General features: G+C 39.5%; 1 protein-coding gene across 1 annotated transcript in view; it reads left to right on the top strand.

The window, feature by feature from the left end:
- The window catches only part of SCARF2 (scavenger receptor class F member 2), a 56,641-nt gene that overhangs the window by 24,662 nt on the left and 15,004 nt on the right, over positions 1-16,975 (top strand). Inside the window, exons 7-9 of the mRNA XM_089489465.1 lie at positions 5,100-5,203; positions 11,647-11,764; positions 12,479-12,597. Coding sequence (XP_089345591.1) covers positions 5,100-5,203; positions 11,647-11,764; positions 12,479-12,597 — 341 coding nt within the window. The remainder of the gene's footprint in view (positions 1-5,099; positions 5,204-11,646; positions 11,765-12,478; positions 12,598-16,975) is intronic.

The following is a 16,975-nucleotide window of genomic DNA, read 5'->3' as shown; positions in this document are numbered from 1 at the left end:
TGCCCTGCTGTGCTGCAGGACGGCCTCATTTCACCCAGCATTATCTGTGTTTGTGCTGGATCTATACCTGACTGGTTTGGATGTCTCCTCCCAGCTGCTTTTCTTCATGTCTGCTGATCTAGGCTGTGATGTTCTGGAGTTTCTCTATGCCTCCCTGTACTCGTTTTAGCTGCTGAGGGGGAAGAATCCATTAATTTTCCCTCAGCAGCAGTAATAATCCCATAGAAAGTTTGTTCTTACTTGGATTCCTGATTTTCTTTTGTGGTGTCTGATGTCACTTCTGGGGGGTGTGGCTTCCCGTTTTGGCTCTCTGCCAGTGTATATTAACCTGTTAGTGTCCTTTAGGCTGTCTCTTGGTACAGCTATTGGTTACCTTCCCAGAGTCTTCTGTCTATCTTTGGCTTTGTGTGTTATCCTTCCCTTGCATTTTCAATCTCAGGGTAGGTATAACTAAGAAGATTTTTATGTTTAATAAAACTCTTTATATTATTTTGGTCATCTCTTTTGCAGATGTCATCCCATACTCCAGAGGATCCTGCTCCCGAGGGGCGCAAGTCCACTGCCAAGCGCAGGCATTTTACCTGCCGCGGGTGTGATACACCTCTAGAGCATGCTTACCCTTATAGTCGCTGCTCAAGTTGCATAGATCCCCCTGAAGCAGAACCCAATATACGTGATATGATGATTGGGTTAAAGATTTTGTTGGATCCTCTTTCAAGAGATTTGAGGATACACTCCAGATAAAGAGACCTAGGGCCCAGTCCCCTCCTAGGTTGGTCCCTATGTCTGAAGAGGCTTATCTCACTTTAGATGAGCTTGACTCTTCTGAAGAAGAAGAACCTGCTTCACCGTTCTGGTTTCCCATTGAGAAAACCCAACGGTTACTAAAGTCCATCCGGTCAGGGGACCAGGATGTTGACCCTAAGGAAGCTCCAGAAACCACCTCTAGAGGGCAAAGGGCCTTCAAAGTGGATGAGTCTCTCATTAAGTTAATGGAAACTGAATGGAAATTCCCGGAAAAAGGTCCGGTTATCACCTAGCGGTTCAAATCTATGTTTCCCCTTAATGTAGACCAGCAGCGACCATGGGGTCCTCTCCCTAAAGTCGATATGGCCATCGCCAAGATGTCCAAGAGGATCTTCTTCACACGATGCCATGGATGCGCAGAGTGTTCCTTGCGCCACAATTATGCGGCTGCTTCTGCCTCAGCTTCTGTGGCTATAGCCTCTAGCGAGGTTACTCATTTTCTGCGCACCAGAATGTCTCAAATCCAGTCGGATATTGATGCAGGTGTTCCAAGAGACGATATCTTGAAGCAGTTTAAAATGGCTCAACTGGCTGTGGAATTCCTTTCGGATGCTGCGCCTCAACATCTGAAGCTAGCCTCCAAATCTTCGGTGCTATCTGCTGCTGCAAGGAGACCCCCTATGGTTAAAACCCTGGAAAGCGGACAACGCCTCCAAATTTTTGCTTTGTGGGTTGCCTTACGAACCTGGCAAGCTGTTTGGCAGTTAGCTGGACAGGATCATGGAGGGCCTTTCTGACAAGAAAGGCAAATCCCTCCCCCAGCAGGGGGGCAGACAGTCCAGAGGATCCAGGTCCCAGGGACCTTCTAGATCCCAATGGCGTCAGGGGACTCAGAAGAGAGGAGCAGGTCGCTCCCGCGGGTCCTTTGAGAAGAGAAAGGACGTCTGGCGCCAGAGAGTCCGGAGGTAACCCCTCCTCCAGTGATAGACCCCCTGGTGGGAGGTCGTCTATCTTTTTTTCTGGAGGCTTGCGGGAAGTCCATATCAGACCTCTGGGTGTTAGATGTAGTCCGGTCAGGCTACAAAATAAGTTTTGTTTCCCTACCTCTTCTGAATTTTGTTCTGACAAGGATTCTCTCGCGCAAGAGGCTCAGAGTCCTAGAGGCATCTATCCATGCCTATATACAGAAGAAGGCGTTGGAGGAAGTTCCTCCAGAAGAGCGTGGATCGGGCGTCTTTTCGCCAGTGTTCCTAGTGCCCAAGATCACAGGAGACTGGCCGATGATCATAGATCTTCGCTATTTGAACAAGTTCATAGCGAGAAAGAAATTCCGCATGGAGTCCATCCGCTCTGTAATAAATATCTTACTGCCGGGAGACGTGATGGTCTCTATAGACTTGAAGGACGCTTACCTTCATGTTCCTGTTTGCCAAGGCCACAGGAAGTATCTGCGTGTGGCTGTATCCCTTTGTGGTGAAGTGAAACACCTTCAGTTTGCTGCCCTTCCCTTCGGAATCTCCTCTGCTCCTCATACCTTTACCAAGGTTGTAGTTGCCGTGGTAGCAATCTTGAGTCTAGAAGGCCTAGAAATCGTCCCATATTTAGACGATTGGCTTCTAAAAGCCGCTTCTACAGAAATTCTGTATTCTCATCTTCAGCAGACTCAGGCTTTTCTCCACCAGTTAGGGTGGATAGTAAACTTCCTAAAGTCCGAGTTGGTTCCATCCACTTCCAGGAAGTTTCTGGGGTTCATAATTGACTCGACCCGGATGACTCTCTCTCTGTCTCTCGACAGACATAATCGGGTTGTCAGAGCCGCCAGTTCTCTAAGATGCTCTGTCCATCCCTTGGAGGTTCGGGCTGGCTTACATCTTCCCTCCAATTTCCATGATACCAAGGGTATTGATGAAGATCAGACAGGACCAGACCTCGATTATTGTGATAATTCCATTCTGGCCAAAGAGGTCATGGTTCACCCAGCTCATGGGGATGAGTCGGTCTGTACTGGAAGCTTCCAATATCAGAGAACCCTGTGTTTCTGGGAACAGGTTCTCGTCTAGATCTGAGAATTCTCAATCTGACAGCCTGGAGATTGACAGCTCCCTATTGAAGGATAGTGGACTTTCTTCTGGGGTCTTGAGGACTTTGTCTCATTCGAGAGCGGAGTCTACTAATAGAGCTTACAACCGGATTAGACGCTCTTTTTCATTATGGTGTGCGAAGAACTAAGTGGGTTTCTCAGATCCCCCCATTTCTTCCATATTACAGTTCCTCCAAGATGGACTGGATAAAGGCCTTGCTCCCTCTACACTCAGAGTGCACACCTCAGCCATATCTGTTTTTTTAGGTAACTTCTGACTCAAGAACCCCTTATCAGGAGGTTCCTTAAAGGAGCTGAAAGGTTAAAACCTAAGATCCTGAGACCAGTCCCTCAATAGGACCTTACTGTCATGACATGAAGTACCTTTCCTGGAAGGCTGCCTTCCTAGTAGGTTGAACTTGATGGACTTTGGTCTTTTTTCAACCTTATGAACTATGTTACTATGTAGTGGCGATTACCTCTGCCAAGAGAATTGGTGAGTTGCAAGCTCTGTGTGCCTTTGAGCCTTACACCTTAGTGTTTCCCTAAGGTTCCTGCCAGCTTTTTTACCGAAGATTCCTTCGTTTCAGAACATTAATCAGGTCATTTCTCTACCTGTTTTTCACCCGGATCCTTCAACAGAAGAAGAATCTCTTCTACATACTCTTGACATCCCCAGATGTCTGCAGATCTATCTGCAAAGATCCGGTGTCTTCAGGAAAGATGAAAATCTCTTTCTACAGTTTTTTGGCAGGAACAAAGGATCTAAAGCTTCTAAACCATCCCTGAGCAGGTGGATTAAGGAAGCCATCAGAGAATCCTTCTCAGCTCAAGGCTTGCCTCCTCCCGCCTTTGTCCGCGCTCACTCTACCAGAGCGGTAGCTACCTCGGCTGCTAAAAGGGGCCTCATCCCTCTTCAACATATTTGTGCTGCAGCCTCCTGGAGTTCTGACTCCACTTTTATAAGCCATTATAGGCTAAATTTAAGACGTTCGGAAGACACTGCTTTTGGGCGGTCTGTTCTGAACGTCGTTCAGCCGGAAGACCCTCCCTCATAGGTGATCTTCTAGCTACTTCCCCTCTTGTGCTGCCAGTAAGGACGTAAGGGAATCGTTAATTTCTAACGATAATTTGTTTTCCCTTAGTCCTAACGGCAGCACACTAATATCCCTCCCTCTTATATTTTTTTATTATTCTTGTTATAGCACACTGTGGTTAGGGGTGGAGTTCCCTTTATAGGTGGGGTAAAGGGGGTTAATTGCTTATTTAATTGTGTAAATCATTAATTTTCCACCTGTCCTAATTGTTCACAGGGGCAGTAATACCCCTCTTGTGCTGCCGTTAGGACTAAAGGAAAACAAATTATCGTTAGAAATTAACGATTATACTCAGATTGCACATAAAACCATTCTTCCTGCTGCCAAGGATATTGACCAAGAAAACCAGGGGGGACTGTCCCCTACATAATTTTATTCATTATTTTTTTTAAACATTACCCACAGTTCTACCAGGGTGTTTTCATGTTCATCTGAAATACTATAAATAGTTCCAATGAATGAAACAAAATGAATGTGTAGTTGCAAGTATTGTCTAAGAATGAAAGAAGGACAAGAATCCTACATGGAAATCACATACAATTTCCTATAAACATTGAAGTAAACATTATTCTGGAAGAACATTTGATGAGAACCATTCACTTGCATTGTTTGTGACCAAAAAGGCATGACGACTTCTCTTGCAGAACATCAGCCAAAATAAATCACTGGTCTTTCACAAGTAATTTACATCACATGACAACAACTGAAACCCTAGCTTTCCTTTAATATCCACATATATTTATTCTTTCAGTATGTGGTACAGCACATCTGGACTCTATAATTTGTGCATTAGATTTTACCATTCTTTGTCTTTTCACAAATAAGAAGCGATGCCAACATTAGATATGGTTGTCTGGTTGACCAAACTGCATGTTCCCCACCCACATTAGAGTTGTGAGCAGATACTAATTATATACCAGGCTTCAATTGCATGCAGTATGAGAACTGGAAATGGTTTAACTCTTTCAGTGTCAGAGAGATGAGACATGCATTAAGATGTATTGTACACAAATCCTGCACTTAGGGAGTTAACGGTATTATCGGACATCAAAAATCTGCCCAGTGTATTTTTTAAAATCTGCCTCAATGATTTAATTGGGCAAAAACTCTAATTCTAACTCTTACGAGCTAGCCACCTTGCTTTAAATTAACCTGGCTTTTTGTGTCATTTTTAGCTGCAACATGACATGTCCTCCTGGCCAGTTTGGCGTTAACTGTGACCAGTATTGCAGCTGTCACGATAACAAGTGTGATCCAGTCAGTGGTGCCTGCTATATGGGTAAGTCTTCTATATAATGGTAAACTGGTACAGGCAAGGAAAGGAGAAATCTGCCTTTGTAGGTACACATCTTCTGCTTCTTTAAACTGACAACCAAAGACATTGGTTCAAACAACCCTTAGAAAGAAATGGTATTTGAAATAAATTCACAACAGAAAATAATACATTCTTAAAATTCTTGTTTGTGCAATGCATTTAAAAGTACTATTAGAGAAACTATACAATGATATTTATTGTCATCTACTTTATTCCAATAATCCTCATTCAAATGCATTTGTTCCTGTTGCCATGCGTAACATTTGCTAAGCTATAGACAAGGCCAAAAAGTGGACATGCCAACTCTCCTGGATAGCCAGACCAAAGGAGTTTGCAACTGACAAATACACGCTTGTGTGGCAGCTTATCCTGTTGTACGAGCGTGTCAATGAGTTGCCAGTACTAACAAGTGTGAGATGTGCAACTCCCCGTGTACAAATCTGTGATTTCATACTAAAAAGAACTGTTCCTGTGCTTCAAAGAGAGGAAGTGTTCCATCCAGCAGGCAACATAACAAGCATTTTATATGTTTCTTTTGGGACTCTACTCTTTGGCTTCTTCTGCCTGGCTGACATTGAACATTTGATGGTAAGAAGCATATGGAAATAAGTGAATTGAAATGTTGATTTATTGAACTTTACAAGCATTCTATAGCCATAATTTTGGGTACAGTAACAATATATGTATAATTTTACATTATTACAAAGTGCACATACTTTTCCATTGATTTGCCAACCTGTTATTTTTTTAGACATACATTGAGATGTTAGTGTCATGTCTGGGAAGTAATTGAAATACTTTATGGTTCTAAGGTATTCAATGAGATTAACCGTTCCTGTGCCAGATGGATGCGATATATTAGATGTTCTAATTAGATGTCAAGGCAAATTATTGAATGTCTATTTGTGTGTGTGTGTGTATATATGAGCATATTTATATATGTACTCATACATGTTTCTATACATTCAATTTAGATTGCAAAAGTATTTAGTGCAAATAGTTGAAAGTTTGGGATGACAGTAAGTGTCATATATATTTCTTGTTAGACTTCTTTCACAATACTTACTTAACCCATGATTCTGTGTACTGTCTATTTTAGCCAAGGTCATTGTAGGAAAGTATCTACAAAATTCATAATACCACATATAATTATGATTAAGATAAAAGGTAGCATGAACAACTTCTTTGTTTTCAAAAATGTATTACCATCTATCCAAAATAGAGCTATGAACATTACTTTTTTCCATTTTCTGGAAGTAGGTTACATTCTATGTATTTCATAGAAATTATGTCAGGAAAAAAAGGTGAAACAGTTGTACTAGAAAGACTCAACTATCATATGTTAAAGAAGATTGTATGCATTGCACTTTCTGTCTAATGCATATCCATGCTGACCAGCTAAGGATGAATAATCCATACAGATTTCAGGTCATAGAAAAGACACTGGAAGGTAATGCAGAAATAACTGTTCACTATTCTTGTTCTTGGTTATAAAATATTTACTCTCTAGCTGACCAATCGATGGAAGAGTGTTTTTCCCTTCCAAGCTAAGAGATTCCTGTTATCTCCTACTGTAGACTGTATGTTCCTGTAGGCAGGGACCTCCTTTTTGTATTTTTTTTATATACATTTTATGCTGTTTGCCCATTAAATGGCACTACAGATTTCATTTTACAGTATACAGGTATTATTTTTGGTTTGATTGTGTAGTTGTAGTTCCTGCAGCATTATTTTATCCTTAGGGGGATCAGAGCATAAATATTTCAAAGCAGTCCACGTCTGCTTGAAATGTGTTGCTTAATATGCCATAAAATTTTTATAAAAAGCCAGTCTTTAAATATCTGAAATAACATTAAATAGTAATGAAACATATATTGAACTCTGTATGTATGGCAAAATTATGTATTTTTATAAAATATTACCATATAACATCTGTTTTATATACCCCAACTGTAAAATGTTTTATGCTTCCTGCAGAAATATGGTCCATGTGCTATGGAAAAGGGATGAACCCAAAATAATTTTATTCAACACAAGGCCTGGAGGGCCAGATACAGATAATATAAAAATGGTGTATAAAATATGAATAAGTAAACAAAACAGAAAAATATCTGTCATTACAAGGAAAACCTTGATAAGAGAGCTGTAACTATTGGTCGATGAAGCACACTTAAGTCTAAGAATGTATTCACTGAAGGGAGAGCTGGTAGGAGACTTGTAGCTTTGACTCATTGACTTGACTACTTACTCTGATGGCCCATCCCCCAAAAACTTTTGCTGCTTGATTGGCCCTGTGTTATGCTCTCCTCAACTATTAAATAATGTATTATACAAGCCCTACTGGCTGGAGGAACCTACCAATGGTCACCCTTTGTAATGAACAGTGAGCTAGGGACCTAAAGCATTAAATCCTCTACAAACTCTGCAACCTATTCTCCCTTTAACAATTACATTTCTGTGTGTAGTGGGTTGTGTGTAATTTAATATGATCCTAGCTTTAGTGTTCGAATAATCAGAATTGTATTAAAGACAGGAGGTGAATATTTTGCATTATATTTATTTACTGAACGTCATAGCAGCAAAGAAAACCATGGTAACAATAAATCAATAGATAAAAACCCACACAATCTATATAACCCTGCCCCTTGAATAGGTTCCTCTTTCTTGCAGCGACTTCCAGTAACTTAAGAAAAAAATGTTAACAGTAACCTCGAAGTAACGATCCACATAACCAAGATCTGATACCATCAGGATTGAGGTAGAAATTGCGATATAACTAAAGATTTCATAATAACTTAGTAACCAAACAATAAATATACACACTAAAAAGTAAACCACCTAATTACTATAGATGTAATCACTCAATCACTATACAGTACAAAACATAGATATAAAGCCCCACAAACCTTTAGAGTTTTGAGTAGATAGGGAAGGGAATATGCATTAAAAGGCCGTTTGGGCGGGAAAAATATTCGCCTTTTGTTTTTAATAAAATTCTGATTACTCGAACACTAAAGCTAGCATAATCTTCAATTTTATGTCAAGATCAGGAGGCTCATATTTTTGTTTTAACGCTGCTGAACCGGGGCACTTGCCGCATGATCTACCGGACGAAACTAGAAATGCCTAAAGGTGGATTCCCTAGACCAGTCTGCTGAGCGCAAGATTTCCTGCAAGGAGCAACCACAATAAACGGCTTGAGAGGAGTTGAAATCCAGTGCCCGAATATCCGACATTTGGCGGAAAGAGAGTAAACAGAGTAAAGTGGCCATCTTTGATGACAACGAATCATTGTCTGGCCAATACATGAAAAGATTGAGAACCAGAGAAACATCACAAAAGGAAGAATATCAGGGGGCTGGCAGACGCGCCAGACCCATACCCCACAATAATAGACAAGGGATCACTCTGCCTAACCAAACACCAAGCTCTCCATTTGCGCCATGCTCAGAGGTAACTTTGTCTGGTGCCAAAGGACCAGGAATACCGAAGCAACGATCTAGCCGTATGTGATAGGCCTGACATATTCCAGGCACCCCTGAAATTGACCATGCTGTCATGGAAAGATGGCGATCTAGAATCAGAGGGTGTGAATTGCCACCTTGCCACCTTGATCTAGAAGAAGACGAGGATTCCAAGGGAGAAGCATGGGGTCCTTGAAGGACAGTTCCAGCAGCGCTGGGAACCAAGGTTGGGTTGGCCACATAGGAGATATAAGGAGAAGAGAGACAGTCTTTTCCCCGACACTCTAGGCCTGGAGACAGATGAGGAGGAGTGAGCCAAGTAGTTGGACTCTGAATCTGAATGTGGGGTAGGGAACTTGAGCGGCTTCCGGGTGGGTCTAAGGGCCTACCTGGGTTGGAGCTGCTGATATAACTGGAGCTGCCGGTAAAGCAGAAGCCAGAGCCTCCTGAATGGCCGTCTGGATCGTATAATAATTTTCTATTTGGCTCAAATTATCAGATTATGGCTCATATAAATTCACAGAACGTGGGCTCACCACTATAATATCAGCATAGACGCAGGGATCCGTAGTAGGGCTCACCCACTGCAAATATGTTTTTTATATTTAGAATGTTACAAAGGGTTAATCTAATTAAGTGCCAATATTTGTGCAGCGTTTACTACAGCTTTAAATAACTATCTAAGAGGTGTATTACACCAAACAGATAAACTAGCTGCCACATAGCTTAGGTAACTGGGAAAATGCGTGGTAAAAATTAGCATAGCATGCCCTCCACAAGATGGAGGGTGCATGAGATTTCTGCATGCCACCTCCAAGATGGCTGCCGGAACAAAAACAAGCATTCTCAAAAAACCAGCCCCAAAAATCGTCTCACAACCATGAGAGGTAAACGGGGGACCTTCTGATACGAAGGAAGACCATAAAAATTAAGAAAAACGGGCTCAAAACGCTTAGGCAATAGCGCGCCACCACCAAGATTGCCACCGCACAACAGATAGGCAGGCTCTAATACCTTAATAGTTAACCTAAGGTATGAAAAACACTTTCCCAAAATAACAAAATAATGTTTAGAAGACATACTATGTCATATCAGAATAGCACTGACCTGTGGAGAAGCAGCAAAGAAAGAGGAGTAACCTATTCAAGGGGCAGGGTTATATAGATTGTGTGATTTTTATCTTTTTGTTTATTGTTACCATGGTTTTCTTTGCTGCTATGAGGTTCAGTAAAGAAAAACAATCCAACTCATGAGCCCCCTGATCTTGACACAAAATTCTCATAGCAGAGTGGAACAGAACAGGCCTGGACTGGTTATCGGTGGATCAGCTGCTGTAGGACCACGTATTGTATAGGGTTGTGTAGTTTAACACTGCATGATATTAGTAAACTAAAGTGCAAACATGTGTATCCAGCTGGTGGCTACACGTACTTCATTTGGTGGCCACTGGCCTTAAAGTGCCAGGGCTGCCTAGTCATGCCTTGTTCAGCCCTGGGAGAAATTGTTGCCATGTAGCAGTAAACTTCATAACAGCCATTTCTCTGTGATCAAGTAGCCTATTTAAACACTGCTCATATAGTTACTAATGTAGAAATGTAGGTTCATTTGCAGTATGAGACCTAAGCTGCTCAAAATTCTCTTTATTCTCTTCATTAAATCAACATGCAAATCAAAAAAAAAAATTTCAGATCAATGTACAGCAACTACTTTTCTTGCATTTTTGTCAAGCAGTGGGGATGTGGAAAGCTTTGCCAAATTAAAACACAGTTGCAATGTGCACAAAATTATTTGTGCACATAAAGAATTACCGTATTTGCTCGATTATAAGACGACCCTGATTATAAGACGACCCCTCAAAATCTAAATATTAATTTAGGAAAAAACAAAAACCTGAATATAAGACGACCCTATAGGAAAAAAGTTTTACTAGTAAATATTAATTCATGTAAACAGAGTGGCATATAGGGGGTTAAAAGGCATATCATGGGACAGAGTGGCATATAGGAGGGTATAAGACATCTCTGGAGGTATATATATATATATATATATAACTGCTAACAGGAATCACACTCCTATCAAGCCAAGGCAGCCAGTACATGCTGGAACCTGGGGATGATAGTGTGAGTACAGCCTCCCTATGCCATGCTACCACCACCACCCCCCTTACACATCCATGCTATCACACACACACTCATTCACAAACATTTAAATACTCATTCATTCCATTAATCACACATACCTGCTCAAAAACCCTCCCCCACCCCCTTACCTGAACTGCAGATCTCTCACTCGAAGACTTCTGCAGGGGCCCGGCTGTGCGAGCAACTTCTCTGGCCCCACCCCCAGAGGAAGGAGGGGGGAGGCAGAGTTATGTGACACTCTGCTAGCTTCCTGTTCTCCTGCTGCTAGTACACGAGACGCTGCTCGCGACCAAAGCACCGGTAAGCAGCCTGGCCCCAGCGGACATTTTTTTGAGGTCTGATTAGAAGACGACCTCGATTATAAGACGAGGGGTATTTTTCAGAGCATTTGCTCTGAAAAAAACCTTGTCTTATAATCGAGCAAATACGGTATATACAGTGGTTGAGGATAAAACGTTTCAATGTTATTGAAAAGATGGTGGGACTATATAATAAAGGCAATAGTTGAAGAAAACAGCTCTTCAATCAAAAAGGTGGTGTTCCAAACACATGATCATATGGCATCAATAGCATCAATGAAAAACAGTTATAAGTTATTTCTAAAATATACTGCTATATAACAAGATATAAAAGAAGAGACTGCATAACAACATATCATAACATATATCGTTATAACATAATGTTTCGAGTGGGAGTTGAATGTTCAGATGTTTCTATAGCTAATAGCTTTTTTGAAGCTACTCAATGTAAGCTCCAGAAACTCATACTTGAGTATCATATTATTTCTATGTTATTCTTTTAGAAGCAAATCAGCGCATGGGTGTAATAGGAGCTGGAGCTCTCGTGGCCTTACTTCTTATTCTTCTTCTATCCTTACTTTGTTGCTGCTGTGTCTGTCGCAAGAAAGATGACTCACCTGAGTAAGTTTGTCTTAATACTAATACTAAGATAATATGTACGGTATATATGCATTGCTACTGACATTTCAGATATAATATATGATATATATATATATATATATATTTAAAATGTGTTCTGAAGCCAAAAAGCATAGTTGTTATAGTCTATGCCCTTTCTATTTGTGTTAGGGGATTGTGTTTTTATTATTCATACCGCTATAATTCAGTAACTTTTTTTAGTTTGCTATTTTTTGTGTGCTGTTGTTTATGCATCAGCTAAAGTTCCTAAGTAACCGAATAAACAGCATATAACCAACAGGTATATACTGAAAATGCTATTCAAAAAAACACCTATTTCAAATATACAAATCAGGGATTCACTGGTACTACATTAATGATAAGCAAAACAGCCATGTTAGTATTAGATAGAATTGGCTGCAGTTGGAGTACCCTGACAAAATGGAAAACTATGAAATATATGGCCATATGGTATGATACAATCTCCAATAGTTATATTTGTGTTATACCAAACAAAGGTGCCATTTCATAGGGTTAACAAATCCATCTACATGTTGTGGTCACTGGCATAGAGTGCATAGATGAAGAATTTCCAAGCTGAACAAATCGTTTTTAAAAAAAACAATTAAATTGTTTAACAGAGTATCTTTTTATTTTACACTCCTAAATCCTGCACCTTTAACATAACTAACTTGTTTGCTAATGCCTTCCATACAGAGGAGCACAAGACCAAATAAATAAGAAAACTCCCCGACGTTTTTGTGGACGGTTTAGCAGAATCAGCACTAAGTTGCCTCGAATTCCTTTGCGCAGACAGAAGCTGCCAAAAGTTGTGGGTAAGATTATTATTTCATGGGCATTTAGCTCTAAATTACACAGATCAAATGAAGTTATTATTTTTTTATTTTGAAATATGCGTAAGACCTTATTTTCATATGTAATGGCAATGTAATCTTCAATAGGCAGTCATTTTTTTTTTAATAAAAGGCCATGTCAAGAACATTGGTAAGTATAACAAGATCAAGCTGCTTACATCACTTGTGTAAGGTATTCTTTTGAGAATTCACCAATTATTTCAAGACGTCCAACCGTCAGTTAGTTGAGCTACGTTGGCACTTCTGCTTATCTGCAATTTGTTTTGTATTTTTAAAGTCTTATCTTGAAGAAAACCTCAGTAAATTTAGCCTTTGAAGTGTTATCCTTTGTCTTCCTAACCTGTTAATATTGGGATATGCACTAATTCTAATAATTCAACATTGAATCTGCCCTTGGTGCAGTCATGTGAAGGATGCCATGAACAATATGGTAATACAAATTATGTCTACTCACCTCTTTGGGAATCCTCTCTACATCTGTGGAGTCTATTCACTAAACAGACAGTTGACAGGATGGTTTGCAGGAGAGTTGTGGTTTCAGAGTCGTGAGAGTTGTACTTGGAAAGTGTGGAATTCATTCTCATCAGTTTCAGCTAACTTTCCCTGCAGCTCTTCTGCCTCAGACACAGCCTGATGCACAGGTCTTTGTCATTAAAAGCCAAGTAGGGAAAGGGATAGCTGTGAGTGAGCCCCTGTGGATGTCTGGGCCATGGGCAGTTATCCATTTTGCTCTTCGGTAATTAAGGCCATGACTATAACAATATTCACAGGCATTTTTTTTACATTTGCAATAAAAACGGCGGAATTCTACAAGTTAAAGCCGCCACATACCATGATGCTAATTCAGTATCCAAGATGATGTTCAAAAACAGTTGGAATGCCAAATATTGCCTTCATTTGTTGTTTTTGGCTTCAAGGTTGTTCTTATTTCATATTTCAAGCGGAGAATAACATTGTAACAGAAGCAGTTTATGCTAGCATGTAATTGATATAAGTTCTTGTCAGTGTATTGAATAGCTGAGGACATGTCAACAGAAAGTGATTAAATTCTGCCATATGTAAACTTTGAACTGAGCAATATATTTATTTTACTGGCAGTTTTTCGTTCTGCCATCTGCTTCTATGTTTGACAGAGCACAATTTGTTTAAATGCTAAAACCCATATGTTTCAGAAAATAAATGCATCTAATTTTATGTTTTCCAGAAGCTATTTTTATGAAAATCTTAAAAAAAGAAAAAATCTCTTCCTTAGGCACCCTTACCCCTGAAAAGAAAAAAAAAGTGTATAAATCTATTTGCTGGATGCGCTAACATCTGTGTTTTAGGTGTTTTCAAATGTGCGTAAACTTATAGAAGGTTGAATACATGTCACTAGAACATTTAACTCAGGTCAAAATTTACTTAAACTAATTATTTTGTCTGTATGTCATAGCACAACTTGGCTGTTTGAGGTATGGAGTCTACACACTTAATCCAAAGTTTCAGATAACCCTATATGCTTGTAAAAGATTTTCAACTAGATTTGGCAAGGCCCGCGTGTCAACTGTCTGCAAAGTCTGCAAAGTTGTATCCAAATTAACACTAGAGAAAACATGGCAAAAAAGGTCATTGGGTCTTTCAGCATTGCATGGCATCATCTTTGCTTGACACCAGTCAGATCAGGGGTTCCATACGCTGTCTTTAATGCAGACTAACAAAATGGGATTTCATATTTACTACATTGAGAGATTTTTTAAAAATCTGGAATTTTGGTCTGCTCTGTATACTGGGATGGAAACCACTGGTTTAGATCATAGCTAATAAATGTTACAAGAAAATGACTTGCCTGTGAGGAAGGGTGTTTGAGAACCAACACAAGATGCCATTGAGTAGAAGTTGTTTCCTGTGGGCCATATAATATGTTCAAGGATCATCTTTATCATTTCTCCTATTGTCAGCTAATCAGAAACCAGAATGGCACCACTATAAGCTCACCAATTGCCAATGCTTATTCGGGAATTTTATTTTGAAAAGCAGAAGTAAGTGTAAGGTAAAAATTAAAACTGTTTTTCTAACAACTTCCTATTAAGAATACTGTAACTGCACATCAAGGTAAAAATTAATAGTTTGTTAACCCCTATTGATAATGCATTTAAAAAATGAATACAATTTTAAACAAGAATATATACATTCTACATTTTCCTATCTGAATAATTTTGAAAACGTTTCACATACATGTCAAAAACATTATGTAATCAAATCTATAAGATAGCACACAAGGCAGGACCCTCAATGAGAATAGGTTAACAATTCAAATGTCTAGATTTGTAAAATAATTACAAATTGGAGGTAATTTAAAAGGTTTAGCTTCCCGTTCAATTATAAGGAGGCGATGGAGATGTGAGATTGACCAAGGATTCAACTGAAAACAAGTTATTATAAAGGAACAACATAGGCATGGTTATCTCTTTTAAGTAGTGAATTAACAAGCACTTAATATGAGAATTCCTCTTTGGTTGGTATCAGTAACTGGTTCCAGACTTTCAAAATAAGATATCAGCACTACACTTTTAGGAGCAAGACAATGTAGCCAAATCTGTCATGAATGAATGTAATGTAGTTAAGTAATTACTATACATTATAATAATTATTAGGAGTGCAGTCCATAATGGCGCCATACTGCCTGTTCATATATGCCCCAGACAGCCTTCTGGTGTAATGTATTATATTCCACATGATACAATGTATCATTTAAACTTTGCTTCAGTATTCTTCATAGTTCCATGTAGTTCTTCCTGAGCCAGTCCTCAACATTCCAGGATTTAGACCCAAGGAGTGTTCCAGCAGAGGCTTTGCTGGTAAGAGAGTACTATTGGTGCCCAACTTTTGTACACACACTATTATAGTGATCTAAAGGGATAAATATATTATTTTTATTGGTTCCTAAAAAAAATTAGGTGGCTCATACATTTGTATATGACAGAACAATCCCACTTTCATTTGTGTAGTCTTGAATATGATACCCAGAAAACATTTGTTATTGATGTGTCTTGAGGTCATGGTTGGGGAACCACTTTTATAACAAAAAACGGTCTCTTTATAGATATTGTTCATAAATTCATTTATTTTAAGTTTGGAATATTATTACAGTGCAAATAATATTTGTCTGGGATTTTAGCCTTGGTGTTTTTCATATCTAGTAAGCATGCTGTTGTTTCTTCACAAAATTCAGTATATCACATTTATTATCTATACTTTATACAATGTGATAAACAGGCCACCTGGATTAAAATCATATCAGTTTTTCAAATTATATGCTTAATGCATTTTCCTAGATCATTTAATCTGCTTATTTTCAATGGCTATATGGTAATCATTAAAGAGGACATTTACTGTAATATGTACAGATGGTATGTGAGCCTAGCCAAACCTCTCTGTTTCAGTTCTGGAAGATCTGTTCAGTTCTGGCAAAACTAACGGCATATACTGTATGTTAGCATTTCTGTGTTCAAACAGATTACAGGCTTGAAAATGTCCCAAGGTCACCAGTTCTTCTTATTTAATAGTCTTTTTGAGGGTATAGTTAGGAACTCACAGCATTCTTCTTGCATTGCAAATGTAACCAGATGCTCAGTAGCGTAAGCCTAGAACCAATTCTGTTGCTAACAGAATTGTCTTGGTATGTCCCCTTTAGCATACGAAGACATTCTGGACAATGATATGTTTCCAACTTTGTGGGAACAGTTTGAGGAAGGCCCTTTTCTATTCCAGCATGATTTAGCCCTAGCGTACAAAGCAAGGTCCATAAAGAAATGGTTGCATGAGTTTGGTGTGGAAGAACTTGACAGGCCCACACATAACCCTGACCTCAGCCCTATCAAACACCTTTGGGATGAGCTGGAACAGAGATTGCGGGCCAAGAGTCCAACACCAGTGCCTGACGTCAGAAATGGATTGACTAGGCAAACAGAAACCCTCCAAAACCTTGTGGAAAGCCTTCCCAGAAGAGTGGAAGCTGTTATAGTGCAAAGGAGGGACCCAACTACATATTATTGTATTTAGAATGCAATGTCATAATAGTCCCTGTTGGTGTAACTGTCAGGTGTCCCAATACTTTTGTCCATATAGTGTACATGCTCGCACACATAGACATCCCTGCTCAGAAACAATTATACATAGACTTCCATTCTCAGATACTCTTATACACTTATACACTTATAGTAGGGGAGCAATCTACTCTATTACACCCTTGACCCATGTGCCTATGTATACAATGGAGGACCTGATCTCCACCAGGTATTTGCCAGACTTGATTCACAGTCTTCTCTACTTTAACAGGAGAATATTAAAGCCCTTGTTT

This window comes from Sceloporus occidentalis, unplaced genomic scaffold (genome assembly GCF_023333645.1).
Source record: "Sceloporus occidentalis isolate IW3139 unplaced genomic scaffold, rSceOcc1.0.p SCAF_40, whole genome shotgun sequence".
Lineage (NCBI taxonomy): Eukaryota > Metazoa > Chordata > Lepidosauria > Squamata > Phrynosomatidae > Sceloporus > Sceloporus occidentalis.
The sequence above is the reverse complement of the archived record's forward strand: the minus strand, read 5'-3'. Positions and strand labels throughout refer to the sequence as shown.